The sequence below is a fragment of the Podarcis tiliguerta genome, assembly GCF_965153285.1.
Source record: "Podarcis tiliguerta genome assembly, chromosome: 1".
NCBI classification, from domain to species: Eukaryota; Metazoa; Chordata; class Lepidosauria; order Squamata; family Lacertidae; genus Podarcis; species Podarcis tiliguerta.
The window spans coordinates 21,278,700-21,302,305 of NC_139534.1; the positions used below are offsets into that span (position 1 = coordinate 21,278,700).

General features: G+C 45.2%; 1 protein-coding gene across 4 annotated transcripts in view; it reads left to right on the top strand.

Annotated features, from left to right (window-relative positions):
- Window positions 1-23,606, top strand: part of RAPGEF4 (Rap guanine nucleotide exchange factor 4) — a 180,949-nt gene that overhangs the window by 135,218 nt on the left and 22,125 nt on the right. For all 4 annotated transcript variants that reach the window (XM_083407107.1, XM_083407108.1, XM_083407110.1 and 1 more), the window contains 10 exons: window positions 982-1,058; window positions 2,678-2,824; window positions 3,922-4,040; window positions 7,338-7,426; window positions 9,376-9,454; window positions 13,571-13,721; window positions 15,661-15,749; window positions 17,058-17,088; window positions 18,715-18,793; window positions 20,939-21,085. In XM_083407107.1, the coding sequence (XP_083263233.1) occupies window positions 982-1,058; window positions 2,678-2,824; window positions 3,922-4,040; window positions 7,338-7,426; window positions 9,376-9,454; window positions 13,571-13,721; window positions 15,661-15,749; window positions 17,058-17,088; window positions 18,715-18,793; window positions 20,939-21,085 (1,008 nt within the window). The remainder of the gene's footprint in view (window positions 1-981; window positions 1,059-2,677; window positions 2,825-3,921; window positions 4,041-7,337; window positions 7,427-9,375; window positions 9,455-13,570; window positions 13,722-15,660; window positions 15,750-17,057; window positions 17,089-18,714; window positions 18,794-20,938; window positions 21,086-23,606) is intronic.

The following is a 23,606-nucleotide window of genomic DNA, read 5'->3' on the forward strand; positions in this document are numbered from 1 at the left end:
ACCACGCCAAAAAGAAAAGTCCTTTCAAGGAAGAAGTCTTAGAAAATCAGGGAGAGAGGTTCTAGCTGAACCTACTTCCTGGTGTGATGATGATGCAGATGATGATGATATTTAGATGCCACCCATCTGACTGGGTTGCCCCAGCCGCTCAGGACGGCTCCCAACAAAATATTAAGAACACAAGAAAACATCAAACATGAGTTAGTTTTCTTCTCCCAGGGAGCTTTTACATACAGGAACATTGAATACTCAGCTGTCGTCAGAAGAAGTATCTTGTTTGTGCTTTGCATTCTACCACCTCAGAACCCCAGTACAGTGGTACCCCGCAAGACGAATGCCTCGGAAGACGAAAAACCCGCTAGACGAAAGGGTTTTTCGTTTTCTGAGGTGCTTCGCAAGACGGATTTTTCTAAGGGCTTGCTTCGCTAGACGAAACAGCCCTGCCTCTCCTGTCATGGCGACGGTCGCACGCTCGCTTCCCCGCTCCTCCGGCTCCCTCCAACCTTCCTGCTGACGGCTCCTCCGGCTCCCACCTTCCGGCCGACCTTCTGGCTGCCTCGCGCCGCTGCCCACCGCCCTCGCACGCTCCCCTCAGGAGCCGGTGCCGCCAGCAGCCAGTGTTGCAGCCGGAGTCGCGCTCCTGAGCCCCGCCGCCCTCCAGCAGCCGCGTCGCGCGGTGGCCACAAGGCGCGGGTGAGTCCAAGGACCGGCTGCGGCAGCTGCCCTGCTTCTCCCCACCCCTCCCCGCCGTGGTGCTTCGCAAGACAAAAAAACTTGCTCTACGAAAAAACTCTCGGAACGAATTAATTTCGTGTTGCGAGGCACCACTGTACTTCAATCTTCTGTGGATTCCACCCCCCTGTTGTGCTTTTAAGGTGTTGAATGTTCCTCTTTTCTCAGTAAATAAATCTCATTACTGCCTCTCCTCCCTGGCCACTTTACATTATTCTCTCCCTCCCTCTCTCTCTCTCTCTTCTGCAGTATTTAATCAGGGAGAAGAAGGAACGTCTTGGTACATTATTCTGAAAGGATCAGTCAATGTAGTCATTTATGGCAAGGTACTGTTTTAAGATTCTGAGTATTTCTCATATTTCATGTATAGGTGATGCCCGGAATGGAACGCCGGCATAAAATGGTTGTCATTTGGATGTGCCTAAAATTATCACAGCTTGTATGTGTAAGAGAATGTGTGCATGCAGTCATATGTGTCTTGTGAAAATGTTTTCTGCTGTGGAAGCAATGGGCAGTATCCAGCCAAATACCGTATTTTTCTGTGTATAAGACGAGGTTATTTTATTTAAAAAATTTATGCTAAAAATCGGGGGTCGTTTTTGATTTTTGGCTCCCCCCAAAAAAGCTCAACAAGTCTGGGCAATCTCCCCCCCCCCCATTTTCTCCTCAATTGGGAGTCCTGAAAAAGAGGGACGCGGGGGTATCTTATACACGGAAAAATGCGGTAGATCCACTAGCACAAGGATATCAGCTTAGCCAGTATAACGTCTGCTCCCTGTTCTTTCCCTGTGCATCTCTGCGCCCTCCCTTATTCTGTGGGAACCCTGAGAACAGATTTAGAGGACATACCCAACAGCTAGAAAAGGCTGTGAGTGAATTCCCCATTCCTAGTAGCCAGAATAGATGGATCTGGGTTTAGAGGAGCCAATTGTCTCTTGTCAGCATAAGGCAGCTTCATGCGTCCAACCCAAACAGCTGTGGTTCCTTTTAAACCTGAAGTTATGCTGCAATTTATGTTACTATTTGCATGCTGTGAGCATGCTCTGATGACATATTTAAGAGAAAAAAAATGGCATAAGAGATTTTTTAATAAAATAAGCCTAATATTTTCTTTGGTGTTAAGGAAAAACTAGGTAAAGGTAAAGGTACCCCTGCCCGTACGGGCCAGTCTTGACAGACTCTAGGGTTGTGCGCCCATCTCACTCAAGAGGCCGGGGGCCAGCGCTGTCCGAAGACACTTCCGGGTCACGTGGCCAGCGTGACATCGCTGCTCTGGCGAGCCAGAGCCGCACACGGAAATGCCGTTTACCTTCCCGCTAGTAAGCGGTCCCTATTTATCTACTTGCACCCGAGAGTGCTTTCGAACTGCTAGGTTGGCAGGCGCTGGGACCGAACGACGGGAGCGCACCCCGCCGCGGGGATTCGAACCGCCGACCTTTTGATCGGCAAGCCCTAGGCGCTGAGGCTTTAACCCACAGCGCCACCCGCGTCCTTAAGGAAAAACTAGATACAATTAAAAACTCCTCTTGTCGTTATAACAAATGGGACTTAACAGTGCAGTCTGATAGCAGGCAGGAATACATATCAGAAACTGGCAGTCTATTGTTCAACAAACTTGATTTAAAAAATTTGACTTTATAAAAATAAATAAAAAGAAAGTTGCCACCATTAGCAGAGCCAGAAGTCTGTCTGTCTCTGAAACAAATTTCAGAGAACAAACCCCATTCTTTCTTTGCCCTTGCCTTTCTGTAGCATTAGTAATAACCAGCTGCCACGTATTGTCTTCTCATCTCTATTTTGGCTGTTAAATTTCCTGCCAGATACATTTGTTATAGTATTTGGCTTAGAAATCCTGTGTTTGCACATGGAGCGTCAATGGGACAAACTCCCCAATTACGGTTTCTCTGTGTGAATGCGTTTTTCTTCTTCTTGTTGTTGTTTTTAGGGCGTGGTATGTACCCTACACGAAGGCGATGATTTTGGCAAGCTAGCATTAGTGAACGATGCTCCTAGAGCTGCTTCCATTGTTCTGCGAGAAGATAACTGCCACTTCTTGAGAGTCGACAAGGAAGACTTTAATAGGATACTGCGGGTAAGTTAAGAGTTTGCCCAACTTTTAAGAGCTTGCTCTAGAGCTCTTGGAACGTTTCGCAACTCTCCCTTCAAGTCTCCGCACGCCCGAGGTTTCTTCGCTCATCTGTGCACAGACGTAAGCCATCGTTGGCAGCTGTTGCACCACTGCTGGTGTAAAAACAGTGGTGAAAGAGGGTGTTGTAGTCTCTGCAGCTGTGGAGCACATTGCTGAACTTTGCAAAAACCATTGCGCTTACACTTGGCTGCGGAGAGAATGATTACGACTGGAATAGGCTGTCAATCTTACTACTACCAGTAGTAGTGGTCGTGATAGTAGTATAGTGCTAATAGTACTACGCATAATTGGTTAAGCATTAGTAAGGAATCTGAATCCAGTTTTGTACTGGGGGGGGGGGAGGATTTAGTTGAAGTATTGTAAGGAACCTAAGGCAAAGCCTTTGAACCACGAAAAAAGAGTTCTGGGGAAATGGATTAATTTTCTATGGAGCCTGGATAAAAAGAATGTGTTTAGCACTTCAGCTGTAATGCAGGAAGATTCATGGATAGATAAAAGAAGTAGAGAAAGCTGCTTAGGTTGGTTAAATCTCGACCTAATTGAACACAATGTTGTGATCTAAGGTCCTGATGACCCAAGAGAAGTTCGTTTGTTTATTGAATTTATATCCTGCCTTTTTCTCCAAAGAGCTCAAGGTGGCACACATGGTTTTCCCCCTCCTCATTTAATCCTCACAACAACCTTGTGAGGGAGGTTAGGCTGAGAGATTGTGACTGGCCCAATGTCACCCAATGAGCTTGATGGCTGAGTGGGGATTTGAACCGTGGTCTCCGAGGTCATAGTCCAACACTCTTAACCATTACACCACACTGACTTCAGTGGACCTGGACCTGGACCTTAAGTTAGTTGCAAGTTCCATACAGCTTGCCCCACAGATGCCAATAACACTAAAGGGCAGCTGTCTTTCCTGGGATGGGGTCCCATACTTTTTCTAAGAGTATAAAACCATATATCAATTGCCTTTTAATTTTCATTTGCAGCATGGCTTTTTACCAAGTTGTTTCTATCTGGCGTGTTAATGATTAAAAATCATCTTTCAGGATGTCGAAGCAAACACAGTCAGACTTAAGGAACATGACCAAGATGTCTTGGTACTCGAGAAGATCCCAGCAGGAAACAGGGCTCCTAATCAAGGAAACTCGCAGCCTCCTCAGCACAAGTATGATTTAATTCCACAGTGTTGATGCAAGACTATGATTAGCGCTTCCAAATGGTTTTATTTAGCCAATAGTCTTTTCTTCCTGCCTTTGAAAAGAGTGCATTATGTCGCATTTGAAAAGATATCACCAGCTGGTCACATGCCCTGCAGCGCTCAACATATATCTCCTTGCAAACTCATTAGCTGTGGCCCTTTAGCTGTCAAAACTCAACTCTATGCAGGTCTCGCTGTAAAGAGTGCAAAATCTGTTCACAGACCATAAGGAATGTTATTACTGAGCAGAGTAATTACTGATAAAAATGTTTTTAAGACGGCATTCATTCTGCTATTAAGAAAACATAATTTATTATTTTTATTTCCAGTTCCTAAAGTGCACATCTATCTCATTAGTCACCTTGCATCAAGTTGTTTGGCCCAACTCCTGCAGGGTAGGAATTGAGGATGTTCTGAAGGACTGCCTTCAGAGGTCTTCTAAAGGTTGCATAGGTACTTCTCTCCCCTTGCCTTAGGGGTTGCATAACTCCATACGCTCCAACATTTCTCCAATGAAAACAGGAATGTCCTAAGGAAAGGCGGGCCATTCCAGGATCAAATCAGAAACCAGGACCGCTTCTGTAAATCTGGGACTGTCCCTGGAAAATAGGGAAGAAGGAGGAGGAGGAGTTTGGACTTGATATCCCGCCTTTCACGCCCCTTAAGGAGTCTCAAAGCGGCTAACAATGCCCTTTTCCCTTCCTCCCCCACAACAAACACTCTGTGAGGTGAGTGGGGCTGAGAGACTTCAGAGAAGTGTGACTAGCCCAAGGTCACCCAGCAGCTGCATGTGGAGGAGTGGGGAAGCGAATCCGGTTCACCAGATTACGAGTCCACCACTCTTAACCCCTACACCACACTGGCTCTCATTTTGGGACACACCACTACAGTTCCCTATACAATGCCTGGCATATAGTAGACCCTATAAGTGCCTATGAGTAATCATAAGCAGTTTTCATGTCTCTGGGATAATTGTTCCCAGTACACAAGGCACCAGTGTCCAGAACTGGCTTCTTTCATTTGGGAAATGGCAAAGGCTGAAAAAGGCTTAAGAATTGGGAACAAATGACCTGAGATGCAATTTGGGTCTGTTCCGTGTTCCTCAATGCTACAAACTCTCTTGCAGTGTTCAAAGGGATGTTGCTAGCAGAGCCCACTGTGAAGCACTCCCTATGCCCCTCTCCCTTTACGGGCAAACACATCTTCTCTTTGCTGACTGATCTCTTGCAGAGTTCTGCTGCCAACTAGTCTCCAGGCACCGCAAGCCACTTCCACAGTTTCATTTCCACTTTCATATTGAAAGTACAGCAAACTCTCTCTCTCTCTCTTTCTCTGCTTCACTCCCCAAGACACACAGTTAGTATCTCTGCAAGTATCTCTCTGTGCACTTGGCTTAACAAGGGGTTTGCATTCTTGGGACATCAATGCAGCTCTTCCCAAAGGGCTGGCAGGTAAAAGAACCGTATGATGGCCAGTCCTCAAAGTGAGGAGAAGCTCCCAGGAGCTCAGCTCCACTACTTATTTCTCAGCAGGAGCTTTTTTTTTTTTTTTTTTTTAGGGGGGAAGTTTCCTAGATTTCCCCCTATACTTGAACGCAGTAAAATGATGCAAAGTTGTAAGAGGAACCAAGAGGTTCACTAAAAGAAACCCATTTACTGCGGAAGGAAATAGGAAAGCTTAATAGATAAGTTCCAATTTTTCAGTGAACCTCAATAGTTTGATGCTCAGAGAAGTGACAAATGGGGCCTGTTATCTTCTTTCATGATGGCTGCCTTAGCTGCCGTTTTCCGAGGGCTACTTGAGGATACGAGCCAGCTGGCTCAATTTGGGGAGAAGGTACAGATTTCCTAAGGACCTTTCCCCTCATAATTCAAACGCTACAAGAGGCAACTCCATACATGACCCACCCCTCCTCCCTTTTGGGATCACATCTTAGCTGTTGCCATTGGCCATCGCAGAGCATTGGGGCTGAAAAGAGAGAGAAAGAAATCAAACACGCTTACAGATGCGTAACGTAGGATGATGACCGCACATGAAGCATCTCAAGCAAACGTCATGGCTTGGATCCCAAAGCAGCACATCACAAGGAACTTCATTCTGATCAAGGCTAGCTTGACTATGAGGCAAAGTGAGATGGCGGCCTCAGGTGTCGGATACTGGGTGTCCGTTCGTGAATGAGTTGTGGGAGCCTCCACCCCCACCCCCTGCCATTCCTCCTGAGATTCCCCCATCCCACCCCCAGTTGTGCACTTCTGCTGGAGGACAGAACTGTGCCGTGTGGCCACTTCTGCAACCCCTAGGTTTGTCTGCCGCCCTTGGCAGTGGTGGAGGACACTGTCCTGTTGCCAGTGTCACAGTAAGATTCGGTGGCCAGCCTGGTCTGCTTCTGTATGTAGAATGGTGGTTGGTTGGTGTGTGTGTGTGTGTTCATGCGCCATCTTGCCTTTAAGTCCAGAGAGCGAATGAGCTGGCCCTGTTCCTAAACGTGCCTGTTTCCCACCCCAACTGACCCAGCGGCCATATTGACCATGCTTTGGCTCTCTTCTTGACTGTTGTAGACTGTCATGTGGAGGGAGACTGGCTGATTGAGAACAAATGGGTCACCAGCCCACCAGCCTCAAGCTGCCCCTCAACCAACTACCTGCCTTAACATGCTGCCCATCCGAGGTGCAGCACAGACTGCCAGCTTCCTCCTCCTCCTCCTCCTCCTCCTCCTCCTCCATCTCATTGTTGCCTCTTGTAGAAAGAGGAAGATGAGGACAGAGCTAGAATGAGTTGGCTCTGTCTGTCATTGGCTCCACCTCCGTCTAATGTGGGGCTCCTTGCTTTCCACCCTACTAGCCCCAGTGGGGAACGCCCGCCACTCAAATTGTCTAGTGGGAGGTGCTTGTTTTTGGGTGTCACTATTGCGCCCCATATTTTCACTGCTCTGCTGGCAGTTTTGTTCCCCTCTCCTGTAGAAACAACTCACTTGTCTTTTTTTTTCTTTTCCCTTTTTCTCAAATTGAAGCTACTAAAACAGGTCATATTGCAAGCATGTCATATTGCAAAACGTATGCTAAAATCAATCAAGATGTAAAGATATTCTACACTGGGGTATCTTTCCTATGCTAAAGCTTTATACACACACACACACACACACACACATACGTACGTGTGTGCGCGCGTGTGCGCATGTGCTTTGTTACACTCGTATTCACCTTCTCTTTCCAACAAGCTCAGAGTGGTTTTTTAGGTCACTGTTTCTTTTCTTCCTTTACTCAGGTATATTGTGATGTCAGGAACGCCCGAGAAAATTCTAGAACACTTCCTCGAAACAATGCGTCTCGAATCAGCATTAAGCGAAGGAACAGGTAGAATGTTGAAATAAAGATGTTGGTGCAGGTGTAGATCAACGTAAGAAGGGAATGCTGCAATCCGACATTTCCAAACTGCAGTCATTCAGTTTAAACTGGGGCTTAAGCACCCAGATTCTTTGGCCGAGAGTGCAGCTCGGTCTTGCTTTTGTACTGAGTGTCGCTGTTGCATTCAGTGTGTGTTAGAAAGAGCTACAACCTTGAAACAACCTTTCGGTGGTGCCCTAAAAAGTAAGGGAGGGCTAGCATCAAGTTTGCAGCTTCTCTTAGGGACATTTTGTTTTATTTTCCAAAACCTTCCAGTACAACTTCACTTTTGAAAAGCATTTCGAAACAGCCCTTTTCCAAAATATCTTGGGGCAGTATTCCATTTGTTAGCAGGCAACTAGAAATTTGAACCACAATGTTTCTTTCTTTGCTTGTCAGATCACAAACATCTGCAATCACTGATTGCCCCCCCCCCTTTTGCATTACTTTGAATTTGTTTTTGTTTTGTTTAATCAGTTTGTTTGCATAGTAGCAGTGAAAACAATGCCCTGGCAAACAGCCATCATTTTTTGTACACTTTCCACTGAAATACATTTCCTTTTGCATTAGAGGGCATTGGGGGACCACATAAATTTGATCTGAGCCAGTTGATTTCAGGGGAAATATCCAGGATTAAAATGAGTCATTTTTTTCCATGAAAGATTTGACTGATTGGTTAAAAACATATGAAAGTCACTCCCAAACACTGTTGTTCCTTCATATATCTAGCCCATACATCCAACCATCCCAGGTTCTTTTGCTTGTTCCCCAACTTCCTGTTGGGATACTGCCAGGGAGACAAAGTCCATCATGGCTCCACGTTGTCTCCGGACATCCATTGATCTCCCGTAGACACGCAGTATCAGCAATTAGCAACCCGAGCTCCAGAAATAGCTTGCCACATTCCAGAGCTGTGCACTCTCTATCAGCAGATAATGCACAGCGAAAGATGCACTCAGGAGAGCATTATTTACAAGTTTATTTCTGCGTTGATCAGAACAAAGAAAAACATGACTGCCTGCTTCAGTGTTCCGGCAGAGAGAGAAATGAAAACAAAGACACAACAGAAACATCCTGTGAAACAGGAAATACGCAGACTCTGTGACTCTCAAAGCCTGCTCCCTTTTAAGGTGGAATGGAAATATCTTAACACTTCCTGCTAACAACATACAAGCCTCCTTGCTTAATACATTTAGCTCTTTCTCCTATTCCTAAGTTCCTCATTTCCTTGCTACTTTCTTCCCTGCCACCCGTAATTTGCTTCTGCTTCCTCCATCCATCTGTCTCATGAGCCTCTGCTTCCACAATCCACTCCCTGGACCTTGTGTCTGTGTTTAATTCCCCTAATTCCTGTGCCCTCTTCTCCCAGCTCCTAGTCAGAGACATCTTTAGCTAGAGCTCTGTAAAATACTTGCAAGCAACCCATGGCATAGCAACAGCAAAGCCGGTGGCTAATTATTTCAAAAAACTGCCTGCCATCTTGTGTTGCCCTTAAAAAGGCAAAAGGAAGAAAGTTTTTTGGAAACAATTGTTGTGCGCAGATAAAAGGGAGCAGACAGGAAAACCCCATTTTGCAAGCAGAATGATCCCTGCAGTTCTTAGGATCCAAGAAAAGTTACTGTAATCTACAGTGCAATTTTATATGTCTATTCAGTTATAAGTCCCATGATATTCAGTGGGTTTTAAGTACATTGAGTATTGGACCTGGGAGCAAGTCCTACTGAACTCAAAGAGACTTGCTTCTGACAAGACATGTCTAGGATCGCGCTGTTAATTAATTGCTTTTAATGTGCAAACCACATCTGGTATAACTCTTTTTGTGCTGTTTACCGCGGAGGAGGGAACAATATATTCTGCAATGGTGGGAAATTATATTGGCACGCAGGAGTATAACGTTCTGTTACTTTTGATTTTCACAGATGCTGGTGTACTTGATTTTGTTATGATGCATTGCATATTCATGCCAAATAATCAGCTTTGTCCGGCTTTGATGGCTCAATATCCTTTTTGATTATTATTTTTAAAAAAAAACAATGAAAACATATTAGACACCTAATTCGGTGGTCAGCAAGGCTGGCATCAACGCTTGGCGTGGTCGGGAAACTGCTGAGCTACCACATCCATCAGTGGACCCTCTTTGACAAGAAACTCCCGGAAGTTAAGCAAGAAAGTCAAGAAGGGAGAATCAACTCTTGGGAGCTTTAGCTCTTTTCACTTTATTCGTTTTGTTACAATGCTGTGCTGCGTTTCTCAGGATTAAGTCCCACTGTGGTTCAATAGGATTTACTCCCAAGTCAGGGATGCAGGTGGTCCTGTGGTCTAAAGCCCTGAGCCTCTTGGGCTTGCCGATCAGAAGGTCGGCGGTTTGAATCCCCACGATGGAGTGAGCTCCCGTTGCTCTGTCCCAGCTCCTGCCAACCCAGCAATTCGAAAGCATGCCAGTGCAAGTAGATAAATAGGTACCGCTGCGGCGGGAAGGTAAACGGCGTTTCCATGTGCTCTGGTTTCTACCAGGGTGTCCTGTTGCGCCAGAAGTGGTTTAGTCATGCTGTCTGTGGACAAACGCCAGCTCCCTCGGCCTGAAAGCGAGATGAGCGCCGCAACCCCATAGTCGCCTTTGACTGGACTTAACCGTCCGGGGGTCCTTTCCCTTACTCCCAGGTCAGAGTACATAAGATGGGAGCCTGTGAGTATTAATCATTCCAGCATCATTCATGGTGGAACTAAACTCTCAAGCCGTCTCATTCCTAGAGCAAGATTAACCAATATGGATGGAACATCTGCCTTAAGCCTAATGCTATGAATGACTGCGAGTATTTTGCAAGCCATTTCCCCCATGCTCATAAGAACCTAAGGAAAGCCCTGTTGGATCAAGCCAAGGTTTATATAGTCCTGAACCCTGTTCTCAAGGTGGCCATCGAGATCCCTATGGGAATCCCGCAAACAGGGCATGAGTGCAACAGCACTTGTGATCCCCAGCACCTCTGCCTCCTATTGTCTCCCTTGCTTGTTTCTCCTCCACCTCCATCCCCAAGTGTTGGCTTTACCCACCGGCAGGTTATACTATATCATTTAAAATAATAAGCTCTTTGGAGGCCACCTATTTTCAAATTTCTACATTGGCTTGCATAATCACCCTGGAAACCAGATCTGTTTGAGTGCTATTGTGGTGCCACAAATAGCAAAAGTAATTAAAAACCTGTGACATGTGTTGAGGAAAGCAACAAAAGCCACATAAATACAGCCCAGCTGACGGTATGTGTGTGTGTGTGTGTGTGTGTGTGTGTGTGTGTTTGTGTGACAGGAGCAAAATCTTTTTTTCCCCACCAAAGAAACAGATGAACTAAATGTTGGAAGTACAGAAATCCTGCCTGGCCTCAGTCACGTTGTGCAGGATGTAGTCCGTTTTCGTAGCACAGAACCTAGCTTAGATTTAATTCACATTCTCCTGCCTTTTTCTTTTCTTGGGACCTGGCCTCTCTTGGATTTAAGCTTCCTTATTGTTCACTAAATGTAGCCTTGCGTGGTCTCCAGGGGTTGACTTAAGACTGTGTACACATTACTGGCTTAAAACAGAACTAGGTCCAGACGGGCAGGGATGTTGTTGTTGTTTTTCTGTGTTCGAAATGAAGTTAGTTTTGGGGGAAACGGATCAAACCTCAGCATTTCCCAAGGAACGACAGGATAGATATGGGTTGTGTGGCGAACGTCATGTGTGCACCACTTCCCAAACCAATGTTGGGAGCGTACTGGATTCAGAAGTGTGTGCACAGCCCTGTTCTCAGTCCTTTTCTGCCTCCTGTCTCTGGCCTTTGGTGTCAGTCTCTTACTAGTTTAACGCACGATTCTCCACCAACACCCACTCCAAACCTCTTCTGTGTTTTCCACCAAGCCTCCAGACCAGATTTGTGGGTGGTGGAGGTACACAGTTGAATACCACTTATTGTATTATTATTATATTATTATTTCTGTATTGTTTTAAGAGAAAGGTTAGCATGTTACACACACATGATCTGATCCCATTCATCTACTCTCTCATGGTGATAAATACCGAACATTCGGTTCCAATGCACGTGAAAAGGAACTAGATCCCTGCTTGCATTGAGGGAGGAACGGGCTGTAAAAAATTATTGCAATTTTCAAGCAACGAAACTTGTCGAGATCGGTATTCAGTCACAACATCGTTGTTGATTAATACCTTTCAAAATTACAGCCTCTCTGTCATTTATTTATACATAACGCTATTATTCTAATAGATATGCAGCGTGAACATTTGGGGAGGGAGGGTTCCCCCTCCCCCCCGCACACCCCGCGATCACATTTGCATGGGAGAAATTATTAGCAGAATTAAAAATAAGTAGATGAGCAATGAAAAATAACGGCAAAAATTACTAGTGCATGTGGTGAGTCACTTAATAAGCAGATAGAAGGATATTAAATAATTACAGGGCTTGCATGGTAGAAGCTGCAGGGAAAGAAAAGCTCAGTGAAATGCTACTGGATTTATGAAATGTTATAACAGTCCTACAAACAGTTAAAGGGACCAAACTAGGCAATGCAATGTCTACTCTCACCTCCACCAGGTAGCCTGACTTTTCTGATCTCAGCCGAATATATATATATTTTATAAGTTCAGTTAAAACCTGCAGTCATGACATACTGCACCACGTTCCTTAGACATGCTAAGGAACAGGTGATTGTTATTTTGTCCTCGTATGTAAAACCGCAGAATTCAAAGAGGGTGTACTTTCGTTTTCCCCTGACTCTAGATTTCAGCAGGATGTCCCATGTCCTAGGCTGTTAAGTAGCCGTAGCAGTGTCTTAAGGGAAACAAAAAAATGGCTTACTAAGCCCAGTTTCTCTTCTCCCCCTTAAATTACTGCTTTAGTCATATTGTGCAAGAGGCTCTATTGATGCATTTGTTTTCCCTTCTGAGCAGCCCACAGTCTCTTGAGACATCCCAGAGATTGCATGTCAAAGCCCCTGTGCTTTGGTTTGAAAGAAACAGTTTATTTTAAGACTTACATTCACAACGGCCCTGTGCTTGTCAGAACTGTCATATGCAGAAAATATTCTGGGCCATTAATTCCACATGGAAGGCACAAAATACTATTATATTCAATTTCCTCCCTGTTTCGTGAGGATCTAGCTATATACGGCTGTCTGTCAGATCTGTCACTGGATCCCAAGTCAGCCTGGACTAAGGAGAATTTCAGTAGTGCTTGTAGACTCATCTCTGCTAACCCTGGACTTATAAGAGATGCGTTGTGAACAAGCACGCCCCCCCAAACCAAGGTTGTGCTGGGCAGTCGCCATTTCTGATCTTAATGTCAAGATATGCCCTTTCCAAAAGGGAGAAATTTACACCTGAGTTGCCCTGTAACAACAAAACTCTGACATATGCGTACATTTAAAAATACTGTTTGCTGCACCTGTTCTGCGTAGGAAGGAACCAGGATACAGAGAAAACTGCTTCTGAAGTTGGTGAGGGTAGCATTCCATTGCATCTTCATTGCTGGCTTGCAAACAGTAATAATCACAATGAAATTTTAATGGATTCCATTGGCTTGTTTAAAGATACAGATTTCTATTATTGCTAATATAACCATATATACATTTTGTTTTAAAAAACGTGCTCTTTCCCTTGGTCAAGCTGGACTCTGGGTTGCTAATGCACACATATCAAAAGTCTGTGTGAGCAGAAGGTTGATGAGGCAATGTATCTATGTGCAAAGATGCTCTGCCTGTCTTATTTTCAAAGGGAGATGGCTGTGATCCCACTCTTCCACCACCAACGAGCACCCACAATCTAGGGAAAGTAACGAATTGGGTCCATGTCCCTTGAACCATTTGCCAATTGTACTTTAAAAGGAAAGGCCCGTTGGGTTCACCTCCCCACCACCGCCATGCTAAGTCATCAAAAGCCACGAAAGTATATAAACTGGAGAACACACAAAATGTTATTGATCTTGAAAATCCTGCTGGGCAGTTGTGTGTTTCACGACGCTTGAAAGCTTCAATTATAAGCGTGCTTTATTATGAGGAAACGATGGGAAATTCTGAGGGGGGGTGGATGAAGTAGCAAAATGAACATTTTCCTTGACATCTTGGCACTTACCACGCTCAGCCTTCGCAGGGTACGGAGCAAGAAAAAATGGATTATGCCCTAAACAACAAACGGCGAGTCATTCGCTTAGTGCTGCAATGGGCTGCTTTGTATGGAGATGTCCTGCAAGAGGACGAAGCGGCCATGGCCTTTCTGGAGGTAGGGCACAATTGCTTAGTACTACTGTTTCGTTGGAATCAATATTAACTAGTTACGGAGGCAGGAGAGCTGAGCCAAGACTGTTTTCCAAGCTGTAGAATTCTCCTTCCTAAGGACGTTACATTCAAGTACAAACAACTATAGATGTCCTTGGGGTATTAGCATTGCTGCTGCAAACAATCTCATGCCTTGTTTCCACTGGCTGCAATTTCAAGAAGGAAAGTGGGGGTGGAGATACCAGTCTGTTTTCTAATACAGAGACAATCACATTGAAAGGAATGGGCATTGTGAGAATATGGAATCTAGACGTTTCCAGCGCAATCCCATGCATGTAATACTATTGGCAGTAAAGAGTACTGTGTTAGGTGTTAGGTGGCGCTGTGGTCTAGGTGGCCTCTTGGGCTTGCAAATCCAGTTGGCGGTTCGAATCCCCATGACGGAGTGAGCTTCCATTGCTCTGTCCCAGCTCATGCCAAACCTAGCAGGACAAAAGCATGCCAGTGCAAGTAGATAAATAGGTACCGCTGCAGCAGGAAGGTAAACAGCGTTTCCGTGCGTTCTGGTTTCCGTCATGGTGTTGCGTTGCACCAGAAGCAGTTTAGTCCTGCTGGCCACATGACCCAGAAACCTGTCTGTGGACAAACGCCGGCTCCCTTGTCCTGAGAGCAAGATGAGCGCCACACCCCTTTGACTGGACTTAACCGTCCAGAGGTCCTTTACCTTTACCTTTTTTTACTCTGTATAGAATTTCAGTCAAAATGATGTTCTGATCAGCATACTGCCCCCCTCCGTTTTTCACGGGAAAACCATGGCTGCTACCTGGGAACACCAGGCCATTTCAGAAATAATAAAATATGAAATGTGTACAGTGTATTTTGTAAAAATCCCTAACTATAAGCTGTGGTCAAGCAAAGCTCCTTAGCATCATTGATGCAAATGCAAGCCAAGTACCGCAAATGACCCCATAGCCGCTATCACTGTTTGACTGATCCCTTTTCAGGTGTCCATATAAAGGCTTAGATGAACTTGAAAGGAAGAGGGGGTTTTCGTCAGCCTGCTATCTCTGCTGTCCTCATGGCGCTGGGTGCAAGTTCAAAAGTGATTGCCTGCAGCATGGAAACCTCCTGTACTTTGGGAGGATGCATTTTAGAGCCCAGATTTTTCACGGGAGCCTGTGTGAATACAGGAGGTTTCTTCCTGCAAACAGCCCCCTTTGAACTCGTGGAAGGTGGCAGGAGTGGAGCCAGTGTACCTGTGCGTTCACTTAAGCCTCTCCATGCATGCCTAAGTAGGGCTTGAGTTTACCCTGCTCTCCCCAAATGTTTCAGTCCGTGAGATGGAAAATCTAAAGGGCAGATCTTACTGCCATGTTTAAACATGATGATGATAAATAAATAAAATAATAATAAATAACTGGCTAGGTTTGACCAACACGAGTAGATAAATAGGTACTGGTGTGGCAGGAAAGTAAACGGCATTTCCATGCGCTCTGGCACTCATCATGGTGTCAGAAGTGGTTTAGTTCTGCTGGCCACGTGACCCGGAAAGTTGTCGGTGGAAAAATGGCGGCTCCCTCAGCCTGAAGCATGATGACAGCCGCACCCCAAAGTTAAGTTGGACTTAACCATCCAGGGGTCCTTTACCTTTTAAATAACTGACATTGTCTTTAATGACATGGAAGATCTGTTGCTAGAGGTGACCATCTCACTCTGCCAACTCCATCTCTTGAGATAATGTTGGATTAGAGGTGGAGTAAGATTCAGAGGGCGTCTTCCATCTTTTTGAACTTTTCCAGTGTGGACATTTGTTTCTCTGGTATTTGTCAGGAACTTCTATTGAACCGTTTTTCTTTATAGTCAGCCCACCTGCAATACATATCTTGACAAGTTGACTGCCTCTTTGTATTATTGTTTGAAGAGTGTTCTTTTTCATTTAATAGGAGTTTTATGTATGTGTATCAGATGATACGAGGATGATTACAGCCCTCAAAGAGCAACTACCAGAGCTAGAGAAGACTATGAAACAAATGTAAGCATAACCTTGAATTTGTTCATCTCTAAACTAGCTTTTGCAAATACAGAGAGAAAGCTTCACTGTATTCCGTCTCCCCGTCAGCAAAGAATTTAGCTAGAACTTTTTTAGAGTTTGTATACCAAAAAGAGCAGGAAAACATATAGTATTATGAAATGTCATTGTGCTATTGAGCAATCAACCACGGTTTAGCATGATGTCCAAACCAGGCCAACAAAGTGGAGTAGGGAAACCTGAAGTGCCACGGCATCCTACCATACATCTGTGTTTCTAGATGTTACAGGAGAGAGGAAGAGGAAGACTGTGGTTTGCAAACATGCATTTTGAATCCTGCAAAGGAATTCAGTACGTTTCCGAGCACAATTCAAAGTGTTGGTGCTGACCTTTAAAGCCCTAAACGGCCTTGGTCCATTATATCTGAAGGAGCGTCTCCACCCCCATCGTTGAGGTCCAACACCAAGGGTCTTCTGGTGGTTCTCTCCCTGCGAGAAGCCAAGTTACAGGGAACCAGGCAGAGGGCCTTCTCAGTAGTGGCACCGCCCTGTGGAACACCCTCCCACCAGATGTCAAAGAGAACAACAACTACCAGACTTTTAGAAGACACCTTAAGACAGCCCTGTTTAGGGAAGCTTTTAATGTTTGATGTATTACAGTATTTTAATATTTTTTTGGAAGCCGCCCAGAGTGGCTGGGGCAGCCCAGCCAGATGGGCGGGGTATAAATAATTTATTTATTTATTTATTATTATTATTATTATTATTATTATTATTATTAGGCTCTTGGGTGAAGGAGCTTCCACCTGCCACTGCTTCTTTGCTCTAGATTTTTGGGGAAGGGCCACAGCTCAGTGGCAAAGGATCCGCTTTACAGGTAGAAGCCAATACCTGTCTTTTCCAGGTAGAATCCCTGCCTGAAACCCCAGAGAGATGCTGTCCCTCAGTGTAGAAGATGAACACTGAGCTTAACGGAATCTACAACCCACTAATGGACTCACTGGAAAGGCAGCAACCTATGTTACTATGTCCCTCCTCTTGAAACAGCTTTGCTTCAAGAAACAAACCACCTTGATCTCTTTTTCATACATAATGCAAAGCAAGGATTCTTTGAATGATTAATTAAATGCTAGATGAGTTCTTTTCCTAGGCTCATGGGGAGAAGGAGAGTGGCATGCACAAGCCTGAGGCTTCGCTTGGATTTTGCTTGTGCACACACTGCCAAACCATGGTTTAGTGTTACGTGTGAACCAAACCATTGTTGCCTCCAAATTTCACCCTCTAAAAATAGGCTGCATTTTTCTTTTTGCAGATCAGAAGAAGCTAAAGCACCACAGAAAAAGGTAAGTATTTAGACTGCTCGTCCCACATAAAATGTTAAACTGTTATTTCCCCAACCACTAAGGGCAAGTGCACACCTGTGGATTGGCAAGTACAGCTTTACTATTGTATCCTGTCCGGCGCATCGGTATCGTTTATACTTTGGAAAGCACATTGGTTGTGCAGACGTGTTATAGTTTTGTGTGTACGCATGACATTACATGCATGCGGTTAAAACAGAAGATGTGAAGGTGCTCTGAGAATTTAGTCTCCAAAGAAGAAGCAAGTCCACGCAATGAAATTTGATCAGATCTATGGGTATTCTGTTATTCTTTCTCCCACACGCACCAACAGCACAAAGTTAAATGATGGGATTCACCACCACAACATACAGTGGCAGCTGCCAACTTGGATGGCTTCAGAAAGGGATCTGGCAAACTCATGGGGGATAGACCTACCGCTAGCCGCTAGCCACACAAAGGCTTTGTGTAGACTGTCCCTGGTATCAAAGGCAGTATGTCTCCATATCACTGAGGTCAGCTCCTTTAGGGCAAATGATCCACTGCCCCACCAACCTCAGGTTGCTCTCGGCCAGCCCCCACCCACCTGCCTTCTCAATAATCTGTCCAGGTGGTGGCGCTGTCTTCTCAGCTTCCTCAGTCCTTGTAGAACTCAGCAGGAAAGAGGATGGGGACAAAACAAGGATTCTGATACGGGCTCTGGCTCCACCTAGTGTTGGTCTTCCTGCCTTCTGCCCCACTAGTCCCATTCAGCACCAGCCACCTCTGCTCTGAATGCCAGTTGCTGGGGAGGGCATAGAATCGTAGAACTGTTGAAAGGGACCACAGGGGTCATCTAGTCCAACCCTCTGCAATGCAGGAATCTTTTGCCCATCGCAGGACTCGGACCCACGACCCTGAGATTAAGAGTCTCATGCTCTAGAGCAAGGAGAGTGCTGAATAGGCAAGATGTCAAATTGTTTTTATATACAACAACTGCAGCAAGAGTATTGTTAGAGTATTGTTGTTAAAATTTTCAGACAGGATTGATGGAAGTCAAAAATTTGAATAAGATGTAAAAGTATGTTTAATTACTGTTGAAAATGATATGGTAAAAAAAACTAATAACAAATTATATGTATATATATATATATATATATACACACATATATATTATATACCGTATTTTTTGCTCTATAAGACGCACCAGACCACAAGATGCACCTACTTTTTGGAGGAGGAAAACAAGAAAAAAAAATATTCTGAATCTCAGAAGCCAGAACAGCAAGAGGGATCTCTGCGCAGTGAAAGCAGCAATCCCTCTTGCTGTTCTGGCTTCTGGGATAGCTGCGCAGCCTGCATTCGCTCCATAAGACGCACACACATTTCCCCTTACTTTTTAGGAGGGAAAAAGTGAGTCTTATAGAGCAAAAAATACGGTATGTATATATAATAGAGCGAGGAGACTGTTGTTGCGCTCATGCCCTGTCATGGGCATCTGGTTGCTCATTGTGAGAACAGATTGCCGGACTAGGTGGGATCTTGGGCCTGATCCGGCATGACAACTCTTACATAACATGCAGTAGCTTTCTGGAAAAGTTTTCTACTTGCATTTACAATCATGGCGTTTTGTCGGGTTTGTTTCCCCAGCACAAAGTTCTCTTGCAGCACTTCAACACGAGTGACGAAAGAACGCAAAAACGGCAGCCCATAAGGGGAAGCGATGAACGTAAGTCGTTGAGTACGATTGCAGGACTTGGATGATAGAAGAAAAGGACCACCAGCCCCGGATGGAATTTTGCCCAGGGTCTCTTCTCATGTTGAGACGGCCCCTGAGCTGGGTTAGGAGTGGTCAGGATTAAGCCATCTTCTCCCCCCTAGCAACTCACCGCCCTTTCTTAGTCTGCCAAGCATTCAAGGACTGGTATTTACTGGACCGCCTCTTCTGGTATGCCCCGCAGAGGATCTTAAGGTCCATGAATAACCATGGTTTAGAAGTCCCGGGCCCTAAGGAAGTCAGACTATCCTCCACCAGGGCCAGGGCCTTTTCAGTGATGGCTCCAACCTGGTGGAATGCTCTGTCCCATGAGACCAGGGCCCTTCAGGATTTAACTTCCTTCCATCGGGCCTGTAAGACAGAGCTATTCCGCCTGGCCTTTAATTTGAATTCAGCCTGCTCTTTTGTTTCCCTTCTCTTCCCCCCCTCCCCTTTTATGAAGATTACCCACTCTGAGACCCCACAGCTAATTCTCCCCTGGCCTCCTCGCTGGCCCAAGTAGGACTAATTCAGCCAGCTAGCCCTGGTGACTATCTAATGCTTATTAGATGGATTTCCCCCAAATTGATTTTTGAACTTTGAATTTTATTGTTATTCATGGTTTTTATACTGTATTTTATGCTGCTTTTACAATTAAGTGTTTTAAATTTGTTGTTAGCCGCTCTGAGCCTGGTTTTTGAACTGGGCAGGGTGGGGTATAGCTAAATATTGTTGTAGTTGTAGTTGTTGTTATCAACAGGGATAAAAATGCATGCCTACTGCCAATCTCTGGGACTTTCTGGTTCGGCTGCTATTCCTCCTTGCTGTTGGTGCCCTGCTCTCTCAACAAAATGTGAGCGGTGTGAGGAACAAGGAGTAGCAGAAGGTCTTGCTTCTTCCCTCTTGGACGAAGATGGGGATACTGTGGTTTTCCAGATGTTCTTGGACTCCAGCTCTCAGATGTTCTTGGACGCCCCAGCCACAATGGTCAGGGATGATGGGAGCAACAGTTCCCCATCTCTGCCTTAGGATTGGGCCTAGGAGAAGCAAGAAACTATGGGGCCTACTGAGAACACCCTCCCCTTTAGCAAAATAAAGTACAGTGGTGCCCCGCAAGACGAATGCCTCGCAAGATGGAAAACCCGCAAGACGAAAGGGTTTTCCGTTTGCAGAGGCGTTTCGCAGGACGAATTTCCCTATGGGCTTGCTTCGCAAGACGAAAAATGACGAAAAAATTTGAATTTATTTTTTTTTGCTCCAAAACCCCTTATTTTGAATCGCTAAGCTGCTAAAAGCATTTTAGCAGCAAAACCGCTAATCCCCCACCCCTTAAAAAGCCATTTTTAGCCCTTAAATCACCAATAGCGCTGCTCCGTCAATGGGCTTGCTTCGCAAGACAAAAAAACCGCAAGACGAAAAGACCTGCGGAACGGATTCTTTTTGTCTTGCGAGGCACCACTGTAAAATATGGCAGTGCTAAGTTGCATACAGTTATGATGCAATACCTCAAGGACCACCTCTTTCCATATGAACCTACTGGGACCCTGAGGCCCTCCTTCGTGTGCCTCCTCCTCGAGAGGTTCAGAGAATGGCAACAGGGCCTTCTCTGTAGTGGCTCCCCATATGTGGAATGCTCTTTCCAGGGAACTTCACCTGGCACCTTCATTATACACCTTTAGGCACCAGGCAAAAACGTTCCTTTTTAACCAGGCCTTTGGTTGATCCGATTTACATCCTATGCCCTTTTAAAATGTGTTCTTTGTGTGGGGAGGGGCTGTTGGGTTGTTGTTTTTATTTTTATTAGGTATTTTGTGGTTTTATATTTTGATTTTATTCTGTAAACTGCCCTGAGACCCCACGGTATACGGCAGAATAACAACAACAACAACAACAACAACAACAACAACTGAATTCATGTATTGTATTTCAACAACAACAACAACTGAATTCATATATTGTATTTTAATATTTTGTTGGAAGCCGCCCAGAGTGGTTGGCGAAACCCAGCCAGATGGGCGGGGTATAAATCATCATCATCATCATCATCATATTCTGCATCCTACCTTGTTTCATCTTCTTACAGCCCTTATTCATGATGTGCCTTGTTTCTGTCTGAAGTTTTGTTCAAGGTGTACTGCATCGACCAAACCTACACCACAATCCGCATTCCAGTGTTGTCTTCCGTAAAAGAAGTTATCAGCGCCGTAGCTGACAAGCTGGGCTCTGGAGATGGCTTGATATTAGTAAAGATGAGCTCGGGAGGAGGTAAGGGCATTTGCATAATATTTAACGCTCCTCATTTACCTTTGGGGCAGAAGACCATGCAGGAATGGGAAAGGCTCACACTGATTTCTTTAAAGACTTTTCGTGTTTCATTTTTAATACCTGGCCAACCGGACTGCACCTTTCACTGTGGGCAGCAGAATCTAAATTTCTGCGCCTGGCTGTCATCAACCTCCCCACCACACCACCCCCAAATCTGCAGCCGGAAACCTCAGTCTGAAGCCACAGCACATTACCCAAATTAGATCCATGGCCAGAGTGTGAATGTAAGCTTTCAGCCTTTAATTGTAGATTAATCCAATGGATTGGTTTAGTTGTACGTTAATCAGCTAAAGCTTTACTTGATTACTTGGGAGGCTGCGCATTAACGGCTCCTCACCTGTTTATTTTTAAGGCTGCCCCATGTGTCTGGTTTGCCACTGTTGTGTAGAATGATGAAGAGAATATTAAAGATATTCTTGCCATCTCACCATGATGAAAATCATTAAACTGGAAATCACCGCATGGTTCGTTTAATAGATTAAAAAAAAAAAGGCACAAACGTACCCTGTACGTTTTCGGAAATAAGCAAGTATGTTTAAACTTAATTGATTCATTGGTTTAAAAGCCAGGCGATGAATCAGCTGAAAGTTATTTAGTTGGTCAACAGACATTAAACTTGATTCAGTAATTTGACTGAGGTATATCTTCCGTGGTATTTTTAAAGAAAAAGGCTTTTTTAGTAGTATATCTGTGTTAGGATCGGTGAACTGCCCTGAGATCTGTAGTTACAGGGTGGTATATAAATTGTAATAATAATAATAATAATAATAATAATAATAATAATAATAATAATAATAATAAATAGCACAACAGCTTTGTAGTAATATATGAGCTCTGTCTGGCGGAAAGACAGGATACAAATTTAACAAATAAGGATGCACCCCTATTTACACTTAGCTGACATGGTCCTCCTGCTTTCTGTTTTCTCCTCACAACAACCCTGTGAGGTAAAAAGGTAAAGGGACCCCTGGCCATTAGGTTCAGTCGTGGCCGACTCTGGGGTTGCGGCACTCATCTCGCTTTACTGGCCGATGGAGCCGGCGTACAGCTTCCGGGTCATGTGGCCAGCATGACTAAGCCGCTTCTGGCGAACCAGAGCAGCGCACTGAAACGCCATTTACCTTCCCGCTGGAATGGTACCTATTTATCTACTTGCACTTTGACATGCTTTCGAACTGCTAGGTTGGCAGGAGCAGGGACCAAGCAATGGGACCTCACCCCGTTGTGGGGATTCAAACTGCTGACCTTCTGATCGGCAAGTCCTAGGCTCTGTAGGACGCCACCCGCGTCCTACCCTGTGAGGTAGGTTAGGCTAAGAAAAAGTGATTGGCCCAAGGTCACCCAGTGCGCCTCATGGCTGAGTGGGGATTTGATCCTTGCTCTTCAAGTCCAACATTTGAACCACTACACCATGCTACCTGCCATGCTGCCTCCGGGTGGTCTGTGAAGGTATCTCTGTCCTCATCCAACCCACCTTCTCTCCTTAGTATTTATGTGTGGGTAAGGCTTTAGGCTATAGGGACGCGGGTGGCGCTGTGGGTAAAACCTCAGCGCCTAGGACTTGCCGATCGTATGGTCGGCGGTTTGAATCCCCGCGGCGGGGTGCGCTCCCGTCGTTCGGTCCCAGCGCCTGCCAACCTAGCAGTTCGAAAGCACCCCCGGGTGCAAGTAGATAAATAGGGACCCCTTACCAGCGGGAAGGTAGACGGCGTTCCGTGTTCTGCACTGGCTTGCCAGATGCAGCTTGTCATGCTGGCCACGTGACCCGGAAGTGTCTGCGGACAGCGCTGGCTTCCGGCCTATAGAGTGAGATGAGCGCACAACCCTAGAGTCTGGCAAGACTGGCCCCTACGGGCAGGGGTACCTTTACCTTTAAGGCTTTAGGCGGGGGAAACAGGGTTCTATAAATCCTATGGGAGTCCTTCTTGCATGGGTGGTGTGCTTGAGATGGATGAGATCATGCCCTATATGTTTTCATTTGGTAAAATTTAGGGTGGGTGGGTTTTTTGGGAGAGGGGAGGGAGAATCCTATGGCAAAAGCTTTGTTTTGATGGAAGATTAAATATTTGACCTTTAAGGCCAAGCATTAGTTGAAGGGAAGTCTTTCAGAAAGGTAGCGCTGCGTTGAGGTACGACTGCTGGTTCCAATTTTGTGCGGCGCTGTGAATTCTGACAGAGTTAATTAAAGCTACATTGGAACGCAAATAGAATCTGTTGTCAGGGACAATTCTTTTTCCGCAAATGAATTGATACCGGGGGCGTCCCTATTCTGCAATTTCAATAGGATTTCTTTTACCAGAGTGGGAGGCATTCTGGTGGACCTACGCTGGGACAAAAAGATTTATAAGGCAGTTAATTAGCCCTTCTGAACCAATCTGTGACGTGAAGGTATCTTTTGTTGATGGGATTGCGAGAGCTAAATATAACTGACAGCGCAATCTTACGCATCTCTTCCGAAAAG